Raw genomic sequence first — 19,079 nt, 5'->3', positions numbered from 1 at the left:
GCAGTTCAGTGGACTACAATTTTTTCAGCTGACTTCTGTTTTCTTGGTTAAGTAGGAACAAATATGAATTACTATCTACATTAAAGAGCTACACATTATGATGAAGTATACTTTGCACTGACTCCTTCACTGATATATACATACCATACACAAAGAAATAGCAGTTTGCAGGGAAACCTATCAGTATCTGATTACATTTCCATGAAATAGTGTTCTCGCAGGTAGTTCAAAACCTTCTCTCAAATTCTTTGCTTGCTGTGTGCTCAAAGGTGCAGAGTTCAACACCCATATTGTTTGTTACTTCCCAAATAAGCATGTAAATGAATTTGCATTATTCTAGGCAACTGGTAAATAGTATCATCTTTAGGACTACAGAAATCAGAAGAAGAGATGCAACCGAAAAGCAGTAACTGGACTATCAACAATTCAAAAGAGCATCTGATTCTGGGCAGAAGGCTTGATCAAGCAGTAGCAGCTGTTTTCAGAAAGCAACCCAACAACTAGTAGTCATTTTCATGTTTTAAGTCAGAGGGGTTGCCTGTCTGGATTTAGGAGATATGCCTTTGACAACTCAAGATCTGATTTCTGAGAGTTCCTTCTAAAGTTAAGAGGAAAAGAACTGCCACTTCAAGGGACCTTCTATAGCAAAAGAAGAAGTGAGAGCCTAAAAAGCTCTGATGTCTAACAGCTAAGAACTCATGATATAATCAAAGTATGAGACTTCTTCACTTACTAGTGAAATAAAACCCGAGAATGTTTTTAGAATCATACCATGGGATGCTCAGAATTGAATCACTACCCATTTGAAACTGTCAGAAAAAAGAAAAAGCCTCAGCAGGTTAAGTGGTAGCAGCAATGTCACAGCATACACCTGAAGTTCAGCATACTGTTATGGCAATTCAGCCTCAGAGAGGTAGCCTAGTTGGAAGAAAATAGCACTAAAACTTCTAGCACAATGTGATCAGGGGAAGGAGAACCAACAAGGAAACATTCTGGGAGCTCTTCTGATGAGAAAGATCTTTTCATCCCAAAAAATTAACAGAATATTTGTATTGATTTTTTAATTTCAACCAACAGAAGCCAAGTTATTCATTATTTAGCACATGAAAAAAACATGGAGCAGTCAGTTTCCATTAATGTGCATTTTTAAGTATCATTCTGTTAAAGCCTCAGAGAGAATTCTAGGAAGCATTTTTGCTTTTCAAGAACAACACTTTTAAAGTCAAGTCACAATACTTTATCAAACTTAACTTGCTGTGATAACAAAAATTATGTGACTTTTAATAAGTAAGGAATTGAGAAGTTTTCAGAAGATTCCCATAAATACAGGTTTTCTTCAAGAGTACTTGAATATACTTACACATACACATAAATGCAAAGCTACCTGAACAAAAGTAGTTTGCAAACAATAATGTTGTGCAGTAATATATCTTTTAACAGTTACTGACACTGTAATGCTTATAGGACACTGTCAACAGGGGCCAAGAACTGATCATTCCAAGAGTGCTGATACTGATGTGAATAACATCATTATCACCTCTATGAATTGTGGCAGTCATAAAAATAGATATTTTGCTATTTTTCTCCTCACTCTCAAGAACACTATCATGAATTACTTTAGCAAGATGAGCACTGCTGAGCAGAACTGTATTTTTTGCTACGTCTAGAAACACAAGCAGCATTAAGCCAGCCAGCCTTCCAGTGGAGATTCTACTACAGGAATATAATGAAAGAGGGACTGAAATAGCAGATCACGAAAGGAAACTGGTCATGTATTAATGAGTATCATCAAAATGTCTTTTTATGTAGATGTCTCTACAGCCTAAAAAACAGAACTCCGGCACAAAGCCATATTGACTATACACAAGAAACTGTAGACAAAGGTTTTTATACCTGGGACAGGTAAGTATTATATCCTCTACACACAGGCCTGTCTTCATCAAGTCTTCATAACTTTATGCATGATATTTCCTATCAAGAAGCTTCAAGCTTTCAAGGAAAAACATCTGTATTTTTGGAACTGTTCTTAAGCCTTTGGCATCATTCCGTCATAAATGAACCTAAGAAAAATAGTCTTACTCACTCTTCGTGTTCTTTCCACATCTCCACAAGGCAATCTTTTCACAAAATCAATACCAGTTAGTGGTGTCCCCGTTGGAGGCAGCAAGATTGAGGCATCCATCATCAAGTACTCTACATTCATGGGTTTAATCTATAAAAATATTTTAACATTGATTACTGTACAGAACAATATGCATTTGCATCTTCACTTGCAAATACAATTCACGGTTGTGAAGTTGAGGAAGGAATTGTTATAGAGTTCTGAGAATTTTTAACACCATCCATCTTAAATTTTAAGCTCTTTACATGCAATCTCTATTTTGTATTTGCTCCTTGTTCCCCAACACACTGTTGAAGCTTCTATACTGAAAAAAAGAGGAAAGAACTCTGAAAGATTAGAGAAGAAAAGCTATTTCAGGAGTACTAAAAACCAAAGTCTGTCAGGTTTTATTTTCAGTTTTGACTCAAATTTGTAATTACTTCAATCACAAGAAAAAGTCTCCCCTATCTTTTCTCTTCAAGAACTCTCTAGTCTCTCATAACACATTAACTTTCACCAATTCCTTTCAGCTTTGCCACGAACAGAGTCTCTCCCTTACATGGTTGTTTATTTTGATGAATAAATGATGGGTGAAATATCTATCCTTCTGTACCTTTGGGCAATTTCATCCAAGTTCTATTACATATACACACACACACACACACTGGAAAAACGAGCTTTTTTGCTAGAAAGCCAGCTGGAATGGCTAATACATACAAAAACCCTTCCTACAGCTTGTACAATATTCTGCATGGAAGAAAAATGCAGTCACATGGGCATTCCAAAATAGCCAACTGTAACTAGAAGCATTCCTGGCTACTTTGTAACAGTCAGATACTATAGAAGCAACAGGCTGAAACAAGGTCCAGACTTTTCACAGTGCAGTCTTGAACTGCTGCCTTGCACACATACAAACTCAAAAACAGTCTTTAGCCAATTTTTCTGACCTCAGAACAATTAATCTTCAGCATCTACAATTAACAAATTCAATTAATGTTTAGAAAGATACAGAAATTTACATAGACAGCAGGAACAAATGAGAACACAAACCTAAAATTTGTAACAAGTAAATAACTACTTCAGATGCAATTCACATGAATGTATGCTGGTTTAAACAGCATTTTACATCATAAAGGTGAAGAATATTAAAAAAGGAAACTCAATTGCTGAAAGTGAAAATATTAAGGACTACAGTGCTCAATTTACTTGCTCCTCTGAACTTGCTGTCATCTATCATTAATGAAGACAACTTTTTCTTTCATTAGTCATCTGGACAGAGCAGGTATACTTCTGTCTCTGTAGAAGCTCTATATCATACTATTTGCACAAGTCATCCAACAGGACATTTGTGTTAATTAGCACTTAAATCAGCCCTCCCAGTAAATCATTTGCTATCTAACCAAATAACAGCACTCTAAACAAAACAAAGTTCAAGTTCTAGGGTGTAGCTACGCATTTTATGGTAAACAAAAAAAAAAGAGCAGTCTCAGAAATAGATACAACAGAAAAACCTACACGTATACTGAACTTGCAACATAAAAGTGATGCTAGTATTGATGTGACTTCTCAAACCAAAAGCACAGTAACACAACTACTAAAAAATTAAATGCTTCACTGAATACTTCTATTATTTAGGCTGGTACGATACGTGCAAGATGCGTCCCAAATTAAGGCTTATTGCAACGCACCGACTGTAGCTTGAGCTTTTTCAAAAAGAAAACCATTGGCTGCTCATTAAATAAATGTGGAAAAAACCTTAACTGACTACCCAAAGTATTTTTATCTGAATTCTAACCTAAGAATTTAAACAGATAATTAGTTTTAAAATAAGTTTACAGGTTAGATATGAGCTGTCTGAGATTAAGTTTGGTAATCTGTTAAAACTTCCATATCCAGTACTGCAGCACAGGCTGTATCTCTCCTAGATGAGACAAAGGCCCACATATTTACTGCCTAGAACCCTCTTCTCTACTAGTAAGTAAAGTGGCACCACTCAAAACTGAAACTTTGCTGGACTTCAGAAAGATATAGGAAGATTTTCACAGTGCTCCATAACCAGAAAAAAAAAAAATCTGATGTCTCATTTCTCAGGATAAATTAATTTTTACATACTCACTTTCAAAAAGTAATGGGCTTTTATTTAGTAAAGAGCTGTGAAATTTCACATAAATTATTTATTTAGGTGTAGACACAGCTCCTCAGAGACAAAAAAATAGTACTCACATCTTGTTATTCTACTCCCAGAAAGAAATATACCAGTGTTCTCAGTAGTTCTCAATAAGTACTAGCTCTTGCTTTTGTGTTCTATCTGGGTTTGAGGATTTGGCCAAGTAGAAGAGGTGTCACTTACTGTCATACTCCGGTATTCATCTTCAAACATATCCAGAAAAATTTCTTCTCCCTTTCAAAAAAAGGGATATGGACATATCATGAATCCTTATGGCTATGGAGCCACGCTGGTTGTTTTTGTTTAATTACGTACTGGGTGTTGCTGCCCAGGCACTGGTTGCGGGGCTCTGTGAGGGGAGGTGGGTGCCCCTGCAGCCCCCCAGCCAGGCTGCAGCGCCTCTGGGAGAACACATTTTAAAAAGGGAGAGGGATTCCTCTGCAGCCTGAGGAAAGGATCCCAGGTGGAGCAGGGATCGACACTGCTGTGTTGGAGCAGGTGGCTATGCCCTGAAGGAACTGCAGTGTGTGGAGGACCCACACTGAAGCAGATTTTTGTTCCTGGAAAACTGCAGCCCACTGGAAGAGTGGGTCCACACTGGGGCAGGGGAAAAGCGTCAGGAGGAAGCAGCAGAGATGAACTGTTATGCACTCCGCCCAAACCCCCATTGCTGAGCCCCACCCCCACTCTGTAAGGGGAGGAGGAGGAAAAGTCGGGAATGAAGGAGCCAAGTTGAGCGTGGGAAAAGGGAGGATGTGCTGAAGGTGGTATTTTGATTTGTCTTTGTTTCTAACTATCTAAATTTATTTTAATAGGCAATAAATTAATTTTCACCAAGTGAGGTCAGTTTTGCCCACGATGGTAATTGGTGAATGACCTCCCTATCTTTATCTCGAGCAGAAGATCTTTTCATTTTATGTCCTCCCACCATCCTGTTGAGGGGAGAGTGTGAGCAGCTGGGCAGATGCCTGGCAACTAGCCAAGGTCAGCCTGCCACAAATTACTGATTTTTGTAAATCACACATTCTTCAAGAGAATTCTAACAAAAAAAGGAAGAGATCTTACATACTTGAAATCTGTCATAGATTTACCTTTCCTTACATACAAGTTACTGCCTAGGGCTAAAAATTTTATTTCTCTCATTGTTTACAATAAAAAATCTAAAAAGCTGCAGAGGTCTGTAATAAGAAAAAAAGTTAAGTAAAATTTCAGATCATCGCTTCAGGTAAGACAGAAATAAAAAGTAACACCGAAAGGAAATACATTCCATATCAGTGTTGTAGGGGGGTTGCATGGCAAGGTTTTGGTAGCCGGGCGCTACAGGGATTCTGTGAGAAGATGCCAAAAGCTTCCCAGCTCCCAGACAGACCCACCGCTGGCCAAGGTTGAGCTAATCAGCAACAGTAGTAGCACCTCTGGGATAGCACAGTAAGGAGGGGAAAAATATAATCTGTGCCAGTGGGAGAGAGGAGGTGAGACTACATGAGACCAACAACTCTGCAGGCACCCAGTCATTGCAGAAGGAGCGGGAGGAGGTGCTCCAGGTGCCGGAGCAGAGATTCCCCTGCAGCCCACGATGAAGACCATGGTGAGGCAGGCTGTCCCCCTCAGACCATGGAGGTCCACGATGGAACCAATCCCCACCTGCAGCCCATGGAGGACCCCACACCGGAGCAGGTGGATGCCCAAAGGAGGCTGTGACCTGTGGGAAGCCTGCACTGGAGCAGGTTTGCTGGCAGGGGTTGTGACCCTGCAGAGGACTCACGCTGGAGCAGTCTGTTCCTGAAGGGAACTGGAGCAGTGTGTCAAGAACTGCAGCCCATGGGAAGGCCTCATGCTAGAGAAGTTCATGGAGAATTCTCTCCTGTGGGAAGGACCCCACGCCAGAGCGGGGGGAAAGTGTGAGGAGGAAGGAGCAGCAGAAACAACTGTGATGAAGCAACTGTAACCCCCATTCCCCGTTTCCCTGCACTGCTCAGGGGGAGGATGCAGAGAAATCGGGAATTAAGCTCAGCCTGGGAAGAACAGAGGGGTGGGGAAGAGGAGGGTTTTTTTTCTGATTTGAATGCTAATAAACAAAGCTAATTTCTCCCCAAGTCGAATCTGGTTTGCCCATGACAGTAGCTCCCGAGTGATCTCCCTGTCCTTATCTCGACCCATGAGCCTTTTGTTATATTTTCTCTCCCCTGTCCAGTTGAGGAGGGGAGCGATAGAGCAGCTTTGGTGGGCACCTGGCATTTAGCCACAGTCAAGCCACTACAGGTGTCAACGATAAAATCTCAGAAATGTTCTAATAGTGTGGCTCTGTTACATGAAATACTTAGCAGTTGCAACAAAAGCATGACCACTAACTTGGCCCTTCAGAACAAACCCTGTGACACTTCAGCCTTTTTGTGACATATGTCAGCGTGGTACAGGAAGGGCAGGAAAGGAGAGGAATAGTCCACAAAGCACTTCATTTCTCCATCACAACTATGGAGTTCCCATCTATAAAAAAGTGCCGCCTTGGGCACCGTGTAGACAGCGGGCTGCAGACTTGCTTCTAATTCCACATGATGTAAAGTAGTTTCTCCATTCTTTCCTATAGCATTTTGCATATATACCTTATAGAAACGACGAAGGAGGTGAACACTTTCTTCCCTTGCACCCTAGAAAATACAAAAAAACCTGTGTTTCAGGGAGTAAATACACCATGAACTCAAAAGTCACATTTAAAAAAAAGCCACCCAAAACCTCATACAGAAGAGACTATTAATATTGCCATACTCATAGCCTTCAGCCCAGAATTTGATAGAACACAGTTCTTGCACTTACAAAAATACAGGTTATGTGAGCTTGCTAGTTTCAAAATCACTTTTCTTTACACTGTTGAGACTGATGACACACAAATTTCAGAGCGGGAACTATACATAACCTTGCTTGAGAAGTTAAAAGAATTTAAAAAGCAAGATAACAGCAAAGCTGAGAACAGAGCATGGGGTACTGATTCTTTACTTTCACCGCACAGAGCTGCCAATGGAAAAATGCACTGGAAGCTCAAATTTCACACTTTTGCTTATTGCAATCAGGAACAAAATAAATTATTCAATTATACTACAAGACTTGAAGACAAGTAATGCTCTGACTGGTAATTTGAAAGAAAATAGTTACCTCAAGGCAAGCAAGGTGAACATCTTTTATGATGCTGCCATTTTTAGAAAACACAAGCTGCTTCAGCAACAGGCAGCCAAGTTCTAAAGTGGCCAAACGGATTTTTCCATCTGCAAAAAGAAAATTTCAATATACAAAACAGTAGCAGTTGAAGCATTGCTCTTCTCATTACCTGATGATGTTAAATGTTTCTACACTTCTCTGCAATTACAAACTTCGCTCCTCTGTCATACACACCCTATCTGACACAGATGAATGCTGATGCTGGTTTACAATGCCGACGGGTATAAACAAAAAAAAAAAAAAAAAAAAAAGAACGGGAAGAGTAATTTAAAGTGAACCATGCAATAAGAAAGCAATAAAGATTAATAGTATTAGAAAAGAAGCCAGAAATAATGCCTTTATCAGTCTGAAGCACAGGTTGGCTTACACTAAAATTAGAAAAGAATCGCAGACATTTGGCATGGATAAAGTTACAAGATCAAAGGAAATTTTGTATATAGCATACTAATAAGGCATAGCTTTTCCTTCAAAAAACACAGTCCAGAGGATTCAGATACAGCCTGGATGTGAGAATCTAGAGAAGTCAGAGTGAAAGAATGCATAGCAATTTTAAGCTTATAGTTTCAGAAAGCTAAAAAAAAAATATAAATAAATATTAGAAATTTACAGTCTGAGCTCAGTGATCAATACTAAGACATATACCCAAGAGACAGACAGCTTTTGACCCCAACTCCCATCTACTATTTTACAAGTTAACACTATGCTGCCATAAAGTAAAGATACAAAGGTCAGTGCTGCTAAAAAGAAAGGAAAAGGAGATGCTCCACACAGCATTTAGCAAGCTTTATAAAAATCCATTATTTCCACCCCTCCCCAGAAGCACTTTTGTTTAAATAAATACATCTCAACTTGGACCCTTTCCTTCTGCAGTATGTACAAACTCTTTATATATAAACATGCTTTTAATCTGTGACTGGCACATCAGCAGAAGTTAATACTCTGAAGATCAGTCTTGTGAATCAAACAAGCATTAGATTTTATTCTGCAGACAATCAGAATCTGATAGTGTTTCAGTTGCAGGGGAAAATCAGTTCTACTCATTTGAAGTTTTAAGAGCAGAAATGCACGGAGAAGAGCTGTGGCTTGAACAAAATTCATGTTTCTGTGGAATAGGTCACTGAGCCTTATATCCCTCGTTACAAAGAAGCTGAAGTCAGGAAAAAACACATTTCTGCAAAACAGTTCAGAACAGAAAATACAATCTGCTATTAAAAAAAAAAAAAGGAAAATTTGCTATAACCTCTAGAGACAAAGGACTGCTATAAGCAAAGGGTTACATATAGTTTTCAAGACTACTCCACTGGAAGTACTTTTATAAGCAAAGGTGCCACAGATCATTTTTCAGGCTGAAATCACTACATGTATCATTTTTGTTTATTCAAAGACACAAAGTAGGAATTGAGACAACAGATCCCTGTATAAAAACAACTATTCAGCAGAAATCCAGTTACTGGTTTCTCAACAAACACTGAAAACCAACAGTTGGCTTTCACAGGCTGTATCTACTTATTGTTCATTGAAGAGCATGTTAAACAGGTTTTCCTCTCAAACACAAGAGGCTAGGCAGCTTTTTGGGGTTTGTCATCAAAAATTTCAGCTTGGCAAGAAAACAAATATTGGAAAAGCAATACCTGGTTGTGCAGCATAATTCATTATCCTGATGAGCCCTTCTGCAAGAACATGATTATATGAATTTCTCTCTTCAGCATGCTGAGCTGGAAGTTGAATTCTCTCCAGCTTGACTGGGTCAATTCCTTTTGTGAGGGATGAATGAAGAAAGGAGAATTAGAGAACAGGAGTACACCTCGAGGCAAGTATTTAATAGACCGTAGCAGTTTTCTCACAAGACTATAATTAGCAATACAGAATTGGGCAAGTTAGTTTTGCATTTCTATTACAAGGAAAAGGAGGAGCCTTTATGTATTTTTTTGTATCACCAAAAAATCTCAGCCTTAAATGGAGCCTACTGGGTGAAGACAATCCCAAAGTGGTTGGTGACATCCAAACCATTTTGCTGCATCTGGAATTTGCAGACTATTTGTTTGCATCTAAATCAAATCAAAGTCAAGCCATATGTGTGAAAAGCATAAAGGTTACATAAAAGTTAAAAGGGAATAGACAAAAGTCTGATTTCAAATTCTGCTTTGGTAGTAAGTGATTGGTTCATATATATTTTAAAAGAATAGGAATTTTCTTTTGTTAGTAGTAGCTTCTTATTTAGTACCCTCCCCATCATGAATCACAGATTCTCACTGACTACTGGTATAAAGAAAGTAAACTCAACTTTCTTCAGCCTATTCCTAAGAGCAAAGTTATTTCTCAGAATAGACTGGTTACTCTAAGACCTCTTAGAACAAAGCGTAGCTGTGGATTGCTGAGGACCTCCCTGCTCTTGTTCTAAAGAATGGTAATAACCCCATAAACCGAAGTTTTAAAGTTTCTTCCAACCCTGAACTTGTAGTTAACTCTATTAACAACACGATCTGTGATATCTAATTTATTTCTTCACTAAGCATACATATTTTGAACAATTAATAAAAGGTCTGTTAGAAGATTATTGACAGTGATACAAATGTTCTCTGTCATGATGAGTAAAGGTGTAGGAGTGAAGGAGGCATTTAAGGAACCAGGGCAATCAGAGATTGTTGTGAACACTAACAGCTTAGTTAAGAGCTACAGTTTCCTTTCTGGAAAGGAAAGCTGCTTATGAGTAAGATTTCTTAGAAAATACCTATACGCAAATTAAGCTCTCACAGAAGGACATGGTTGTTAACCAGCAAAAAAACATTAAAAAAGACTAAGAGGCAAGACCACACAGATGCTCAACAAAGCAGCCAAATTGAAATCATGGTGAAAGAACTCATACTCTGCATCTTTCATTTGGTTGTCTGTCTGCCAAAGATGCAGAGTTCTGCATTCCTGAGATACAGTACATGATCTAGCAACATATATGAAGGGCTCCTTCTGGGATTAAAGATCTCTCAGATACAATTTGCAACAAATCTATCTAGCTGTGCAGGTGCACCTCTTGGGATTCTTTCTTTTTGTTGACACAAACGATTCTTTCTGGTGGAAAAAAAAAAAAGAAGTGTATTTTCTTTAAACATGTTCAATAGCATAGTGCAAAACGCAGACTCAGTACCCAAACAGAAGGACTCATGATAAAAAAAGCCTCAATAACAGTGTCTACATGTAGTGGCAAGAGAGCAAGATGCGTTCAGAAGACTTAGAATGCAAGGCCTGAAACCAAAGTTCTTGGTTAAGGTAGGGCTATTCAGATTTTTTTGAATTTGTTCTGTTGTAGCCCTCTCCACATGCCAGAATGAGTAGGATGGGGGAGAAAGGTAAAACTCAAACTGACCAGCTACAGAATCAGAAAAGCCAATATACTCAAACAGAAAACCACAACTCATTTTCCTGTGGTGTAGAGAGGACAAGCTTGTATTGCAGTCACAAGAAATCACTGTAAATTTCCAATTCATTACCTGTTTGTTTGAACTGATTCAAGTGCTCACTAGAGCATTTACCATCTGTCAGACAGTAAACAGATAATCAGATCCTAGACACACAACTCCTAGAGATTTATTACTTTCCGAAACTGGGGAAATAACTTGGCCTTTCGATGTCTGCAGAGACCTTCATGCCATTTTGTAAAAGAAAAGGATCATTGACCCATGCTTTGAGAAAGTCTGTAAGCAGACAGACCTCTTCCATTATACTAAATTCAGATACGAACATTGGCTCCTACTCAATCCTGATGCATCTTCCATGACCGATAATGAATTTGCTGTAGAAAGGAGCAGCTGTACAACTCCTGAGCTTTTAAAGAACATTCTGCTCTTGCATTAAACAGGGACACTAAATCAGGAGCTTGTAAAACCCCTCCTCTTCAAGACACAGAGGCACTGGTTCCATGTTCCCCAGGGCTGAAAGCAGCCTCTTACAGGGCACAAGAGGAGTGGGTTGGTGAGAGACAGTGAAGACCAAAAACTGGATGTCACCTGTCTACTAAGATCTAGGGTCAAGGATAGGGGGAGAAAGGAAAATAGCTTCCAAAGAGCCACAGGCCAATGTAAATTGTTGACAAGGAAAGCCAGTGAGTACAGATAGCCTGAAGAATTTTTCATTTAAAGGGCTGATGTGACCACCAAAGAATGAAGTGTAGATTTTGACCCCTTAAGTGCATGCAAGGTATCTCCAGTTTCAGGGCCAGGATACTTTTAGTCTCTTAGAAGGTAGATATTTAATTTCCTGTTGTATTTCTCTTGGTAACCCTGGATATAGGGTGAAAAATAAACATCAGAGATTTCTGAAACTAAGCAGCAAGAGGCTGTATGTGCTGCATTCCTCACTATTTACAGGCTTCTACAGATGTAAGCAAATGATCCTTGAAACAAGAGAGGATATCAGACTTCTTTTGGGGAACAAGATATTGAAGAGCGACCAATTACACTGAAACGAAATACAGTGGGCTGAAGGACTATGGTCTTAAATAGAAGAATTCTTAAGAAATACAACCCTAGAGTGCAGGCTCAGTCATTTACAATGACTTTGAAAGATTCCAGGGACACTCTGAAGCTGCAACAGTTACAGCTAATGCTTTTGGTTATTCACAGCTTCAACGAATGGATTTTAAGAGAAGACAATCCACCCCTGACATCACCGTTTTCTAGCACAATAATGCTCAAAAGTACCTCGGAGAAAGATATTTTCTAGAAGTGGTACGTTGCAGGGGGTGCGTGGGAAATCAAGAGGTGCAAGTCAGAGAGTGCTAGAGCATGGCAAGGCTGTGGTACTATCTTTGGTGATAATAGTTGCATCATTATCTATTGTCATAAGAGACTGTGAAAGCACTGACAATGTCTGCAAATTATAATCTCAGAGAAGCATTCAATTTTTCCTGGAAAAAGATAAAGCTGTCAAGTGGATGGAGGAGAACAGAAGGGGCTCAGCTTAGCTAGTTCGCTCAAGACACTCATTTCCACTCTGCTTGTCCATCAGAGGTACCTTCAAGTCAGAATCGAATCCTTACTTTTAAGCATGCCATCACACCTGATGCTCTTTTGCTCAGTTTACTGTAGCAGTTAGTTCATTTAAATTACTAGTATATTATAGAAACTATCCTCATAAGCAGAAAATAAATTCAGCTCTCAATCCCTGAAACACATGATTATTCACATGAATGAGATGTTTACATGATTGCTCCAAAAAGAATATTTAAAATGCACAAAAAGATAAACAACAAAAAAGCTAACCATAATCATTCCTTCGAAAAGGTTACATATTCTCATGCTGCCTGAATTCTAATGAACTACACATTTAAGATAGTTTTACTAGTTTATAAAATAGTCCAGGCTCCATGGGAGCCTTGCAAGATGTATTATGGCATAGAACACTGACAACTTAAACAAGCCTTCCATCAATTATGGCACAATGGCTGACAAGGTTGATGAGGAACTGCGCAGTGTAAAAAGAATTACTGAAGGACTGTCAAAGCTGGACAGAAAAAGGCAATAGATGACTTCCATAACCACTTCTCAGGTCTTATGTATGATCTAGATGTTTAAAGTATACAAGGATTTAATGTTAACATAGGCGGACAAGTTTTACATTTTATACTTGGCTTACATGTAGCAATCACAGTACATGCAAAGTGGGAAAGAACTGGATCCCACATGTATGTAGATTGAATATAGTGGGCGTCAAATGAAATTAAGAGATTAAAAATGGAACAATAATCCTATTCTAATTCCAAGAAACCTATGGAATACAAGTTACTGACACTCACAAAGCTTTCTACCAAACTGTTCTTAAAAAGGTGATCCTTAGCAACTGTTTTTACTTACAGCATATTTATTTCTGCCTCCTCTATGTGAAGAATTTCTCACTGTTGTATGCATAAGCGTAGAGTACCAACAGATTGTGCCTGTCTAAAACCATGTGTCTCATTCAGTTTTCTCTGGAAAAAGAAAAACTTGTTTACCTTTGTTGTGTGACATTGCATATAAAAGACAGAGCACGAAGAGGGCATAGTAATCATCTTCAGCACAGTCCAGCGCATTATAGACCATATCAAGAAAAGGCCTGTGGAAAGGAGTAATTTTAAAACAGTTTTAAGACAAACACCACGTCTACAGAAAAATTAGTAACTATCTTGTTCTACACATAGCTAACAGAAGAGGCAAATTTACACTAATGCACATTGTCAGGCATTAAACAAAAATTAATATGTTCAGGAATACTCAGATTATAGCCATGCCTTGTATTTACATTCTGACATTAAATCTGATGTTTTAATGGGATTTGTTACACAATACTTCCCCAAGAACTGATTGTTCACACATTTACTGTGTTGTTTGTAGCACATTTAGTATGCATGCAGAGGCATTATACAGCTCCTTTTAAGTGCACACATCAGTAACTTCAAGTAGCTGCTATCACTGTTGCATATATATAAAAAAACCCCTACCTTAAGACTCAAGTACTAAATTCTTACTATTACAAGAAAGCAGTTTTCACTGAAACTTTGGATGAAGGTAGGTTTTCTAAACCAACCAATCAAAAACTTTATCATCGAACAGTTATAGGAAAGACAAATGAACAAGAAGGCAACATTTGGATCAAAAAAAGCAAGCTTTGGACTGCAGATGAGCTTTGTTTTCCTGGGTTTAAGCATGTGTGACCTACAATGCATACACAGGAAGGCTATAAACAGTGCTGACTTCACCCTTCACCCGTACCCTGAACAGATCAGAAAAGTCAATTTAATCCAGAAGCCATCTCGACAGGTCAGATATGGGTGAGAATCAACTGATATTAGCACAACTTGGCTCCTGTCTTAAGCTGGCCTGCATCCAATCAGTTCAGAGCACAAGTAGAAATTAAATTATTTTTTACCACTGGCCCAGACAACAACAACAATAAAAAAAAAAAACCAAGGAAGTGTGACAGTCATCAGAATTTTAGAGCCTTGATTGAAAAGAGGTAATTCCTACCTCTCAAAGTATTTTTTTTTAACAGCAAAAGGAAAAAAATAATGCTTCCATTATGTAAATTACATCCAAATAAAATATATTAAAATAACATCCAAAGTCATAAAAACAAATACATTTCCCTATCTTCAGGCCTAGCAGACAAAAAGCATTCACTGCAAACTCATCATTGTGATTACATAACTTTAAAAATACAACTACAACAGTGAGAGATAATACTCATTCCACATGTTTCTTCACAGCATCTATTTGCATTATCAAACTCTCAGTTGCAATAATCTGAACCAGGAACAACTTCTAGGAATCCCACTCATCAACGGGTCCTCATACAGACTAAATATAGGCTAGACTCAGAAAGACTTCAGCTATAAGAAAGAAGCAACAGAAGGTACAACATAGCATGAAGGTTTCACATTTGGGGAAAAAACTTTGCTGTGTAGCACATCATAAAAGGAAATGAATTTAAAACAAGCCTTTAGGCTTAAACTTTCCAGTAGTGAGGCACATCAACATAAAATTACACCAAAATTGATTAAACTTTCTCTTTTTATGTTCTTCACAGCAGTAAAAGGGCTAAGGGAAATGGAAAACTTCACTTACATTTTACAGCTGCAGTCTTTTAACTGCAAACTGTGCTGTCTTCCATTTATCTGTCAACAACTTTTACACAATTTTTCAAAACCACTTTTAATGTTAAGGGCTATATGGCAACTATTTTCAAATCTATTTCTTAACTCTGTAAGATTCTGTTATTTTACTAGCAACTTGATCGTAGGAACAGTTCAAATGCCATACAAGTATTCTTCAAATTAATTATTCTTGTGAAGTCTGTCCACAACTGAAGACTGCAACACATTCAGAATCGCTTTCATTACAATTGTTGATGATTACTCCAGCTATGGAGGTTTAACTCACTTCAATCATGGAATAAAAGACCACTGCATCTTCCACCACCACCCTTACCCATGTGGCTTATCTCATCCACAAGACGTGGTGACTCCAAGCAGTGTAAGAAAGAAGCTATATGCACTTGAGCAAATTTCTTGAGAGATTTAGTTACTGTTTTAAATACTGTACTTAACATACAGAATAACAAAAAAATCTTAAGTTATAGCAACTTACCTACATTTCCAAAATATGTACAAAACTAAGGCCAAAAAATGCCCTATACAAGGTCTACCCTTATTTTAAAAATATTTGTAGCTCTGCACATTCTTTGATGCTGTTTATTTTTAGAAAAGATGCAGGATGCTGTCAGATCATACATGCAGATCAAAAGACACATCTGCCACATGCATTGGCATCTCACGTGTAAGTACTCTGCATTTAAGACCTGAGCGTCCCAGTTGCTTAGTATTCAGTGCAGACATTGCCAATTTTTTTCTAAAAGCTATTTGGCACATATTTTAGTCAAAATATCAATAATCTAGAACAATATATTTTAAAACCAGTTCAAGACAAGGTTCAATTTCACTTTTACAATTAAATTAAATGTTGTCTTTATTAATGTATATTATCTAAGCTACATCAAAGCTATAATGGAGACAGAACGAAATTCTGGGAATACTATGCAGCATTTCCCAAATTTAAAAATAAATTTGATACCCTATTAAACATAGGCATTTCCCCAAGGGACATATTTGCAATTATTTTTGTGTCAGAGATAGCACAGTTCTTTGCAGTTTCTTTTCTTTAGCATTCTAATAACACCACAACATTCTTACTGATAAAGTGCCTTGTGGGTATTTAATATATTCTGGTTTAAATTTTGAAGTCAGGACAATCTCTGCTCCCAGAAACACTTAAAACTGCATTTCCAAGAGTAGTTTTCATTACCCCTAGGATATATTAATGGACGTTGGAAGCTGTACATAGGTAGCAGCGTTTATTTGTAACTACTAATACTAAAACTCTGCAAAATTCAGCCCTGAAATGAGGGACTTGCCTTGTTTTTTCCCTATAGGCGCATAAAAAAATTGACAGATGTGACCATAAATAGCCTTAAGAAAACTTCTTCTGGCTTAATTTAGAGGTTTAGAAAATTCTACAATGAGAACATTCACATTTGGGTTTTATTATGTTAATATTCTGTAATTTAACTTCACCAACTTAAGGCATCACAATTGCCATAAAGAGCAGCACAAACTTTACAAAGGAACAGGACCATTTCCAAAACTGATCAGTAGAGAGGCCACATCCCATCCTTCTGTTGCCTCACTTAATTGTGATCCACAAAAACACCTGGAATTTTAATTGGAGGCAGACTTGAAACATCCCTTAAGAGAAGTGAAAGAGTTAATGGGAGGGCAAGTAAGGAAGCAATATAGCAAAATATAACAGTTCCTTTATACCTGTTCCAGTTCGTTATCTCAGTCCCAGAGGCAGCTGCACTCTTTTCTTCATCTGTTGTATTCTGCTCCGTCACAGTAGAGATAGACAATTCTGACAGTTTACATCTCTCCATGATTACCATCTCTATTTCTAAAAAAGAACCAAAAAAACCCCACCAAAATTTGTAATTTTTACCAAACTGTTACCACAAGCTCTTTTGTATTCAATAAATAAGTTTGCTTACATTTCTTTAAGGAATTTAACTGCTTTAAGAAAATTATATATATATAAAATACATGTAAATATACAGATTAGATTATTTTGGCAAATAAGCAACAGTAATCCCCCTCCTGTCCAAACCACAGGATGAAAAAACACAGAACCTCTTTCTGGAAAAAAAAGAAGATCTCTGTGAAAATGCTGGTGAGATCGGGGCATGAGCAAACATCAAGTTTCATAGAGGGTGTAAAGTCTCTACAATTACAGCAAACAGCATATCTGGTCCTGAGTGCTTCATACCTATTGGCTTTAAGTAGAAGTATTAGGATCAAATATAGCTTTTGCTTAAGAATTTGGACAAAGAGGACTACTAAATGCACCAGTGTAAGCAGTAAATCATATTTTCTTCAAATCATGGTAGACAATACATCAGTTATTTGACACCATTTAAGGTAAGCCTTCTCAAACAAACTGCTTACCTAAATTGAAATGCAACGATTTGCGGAGAGGGCTGCCAAATCATAAAGGCCTTGTTTTCAATTGCTTGCCTGCAATTCTGCCACGTTTTTCTCAATTATTCTCAATTGAGAAAAATTCACTCTAGATTTTTTCTCAAACTAGCTAAAGACTAGTTTCTGATGTACATCCTTTAACAGTTACTAACTAATAAAATAAACAGTTAGGATGGACCACTCATCCTACAAAAGCAATACTTAAGGTATAGCATTACATAAAAAATCCTGAAAATGTGCAATTCAATAAAAATCTAAAAATTAAAGATGCTTTCTTCAGGTCTGAACTAAATTATTTAATATCATCTTCTACTATGTACTGTCACTTTTAGCTTGCTGCTTGAATTTTATCACTGAAACGTGCATAAAACACCCCTGACCATCTTAAAAAGGTAAAGCGGCTACACCATTTGCCTTGATACAGAAGGGAAAGTTACAAAGTTGTGAAGTCTACTGATAAAATGCCCCATAATCATGTACAACTTGGTGCAAGGCATGCATTTGTGATGAGGGCCAAAGACTACAGGGAGGCATGAAAACACTTCCATAGTTTTTAAATCAGATTAGAAGTACATGTTCTGGCAGAATGATTTAACATGAGAAAAAAATAGTCAAAGACTGAAACAAATTTAATAGTCCCATGTTTACCTCGTGCAACAAGAGAACAAGTCACATAACAGATCACAGTTAGGTCCATACGGTAAATAAAAGTATCCAAATTGTAAGCATAATGTTTATTTGCCGTTATACTCACCTTCATTTTCACTGCTTGTTCTGATGGCCTTTGAACTTGCTTCTGTACCTTTACCCTTATCTAGGTCATCTTGGTTATCTTCAGATCCTCTCTCCTCTTCATCTTCTTCACCAACATTTTTATAGTTGGGTCTTTTCTGCACCCTCTTCTTCCCCTTCTGTTTGTTAATTTCAAGAGACCTCTCAAGTGTTTCTGTTGGTTTTATGAAACATCTGATACTTGACTTTGCCTGCAAATTTGAAAAGTTTACACTAAGGTACAGCAAGACATTTTTAGCTAACTGGTAAAGAAACTTCAGTTCATATGAAAGAGGGGGTTTAGAATTTAAATTAGCGTACCACTTACAAATCTCAAATCCATTTTGAAGTACAAGAAAGTAGACCTCAAGCTGTATCAAATCATCAGTAGAACAATTATCTCCAAAGTAGCATATCCTAAAGATCTATCATTGAAAAGTATGCCATCTTGAGACAAGAACATATAGAATTACCTATTTCATCAATAGAAGTTTATTAATTTTTTTCCCTTCATTGATCTTTTCTTAACAGGCGAGACAACTAGTAGATTCAAAATTAAGACACCTTTTGCAAAAAGGATAAAGGCAGCAAAATCCAAAGCATGTATTGACAGCAATGTTAATTATGAAACACACTCTTTAAATGTCTTTGGCAATAGCAAGGACAAAAAACAATGCTCTAAGCTATGAGATTTTTTTGAAACTTAAGCTTCCCTCAACAGCATACTAGTCCTTGTATCATCTAGGACAAATGGCACTGATGTCAACCCTTTT

The 19,079-nt window shown here is 37.6% G+C and overlaps 1 protein-coding gene across 6 annotated transcripts in view; it reads right to left on the bottom strand.

Moving 5' to 3' along the window:
• Window positions 1-19,079, bottom strand: part of CLEC16A (C-type lectin domain containing 16A) — an 81,610-nt gene that overhangs the window by 40,002 nt on the left and 22,529 nt on the right. For all 6 annotated transcript variants that reach the window (XM_037383776.1, XM_037383778.1, XM_037383777.1 and 3 more), the window contains 8 exons: window positions 18,290-18,518; window positions 16,825-16,954; window positions 13,465-13,565; window positions 9,113-9,235; window positions 7,419-7,528; window positions 6,872-6,916; window positions 4,452-4,502; window positions 2,084-2,212 (listed from right to left, as the gene is read on the bottom strand). In XM_037383776.1, coding sequence (XP_037239673.1) covers window positions 2,084-2,212; window positions 4,452-4,502; window positions 6,872-6,916; window positions 7,419-7,528; window positions 9,113-9,235; window positions 13,465-13,565; window positions 16,825-16,954; window positions 18,290-18,518 — 918 coding nt within the window. The remainder of the gene's footprint in view (window positions 1-2,083; window positions 2,213-4,451; window positions 4,503-6,871; window positions 6,917-7,418; window positions 7,529-9,112; window positions 9,236-13,464; window positions 13,566-16,824; window positions 16,955-18,289; window positions 18,519-19,079) is intronic.

This window comes from Falco rusticolus, chromosome 4, assembly GCF_015220075.1.
Source record: "Falco rusticolus isolate bFalRus1 chromosome 4, bFalRus1.pri, whole genome shotgun sequence".
NCBI lineage: Eukaryota > Metazoa > Chordata > Aves > Falconiformes > Falconidae > Falco > Falco rusticolus.
This window is presented reverse-complemented; position numbering and strand designations above follow the sequence as displayed.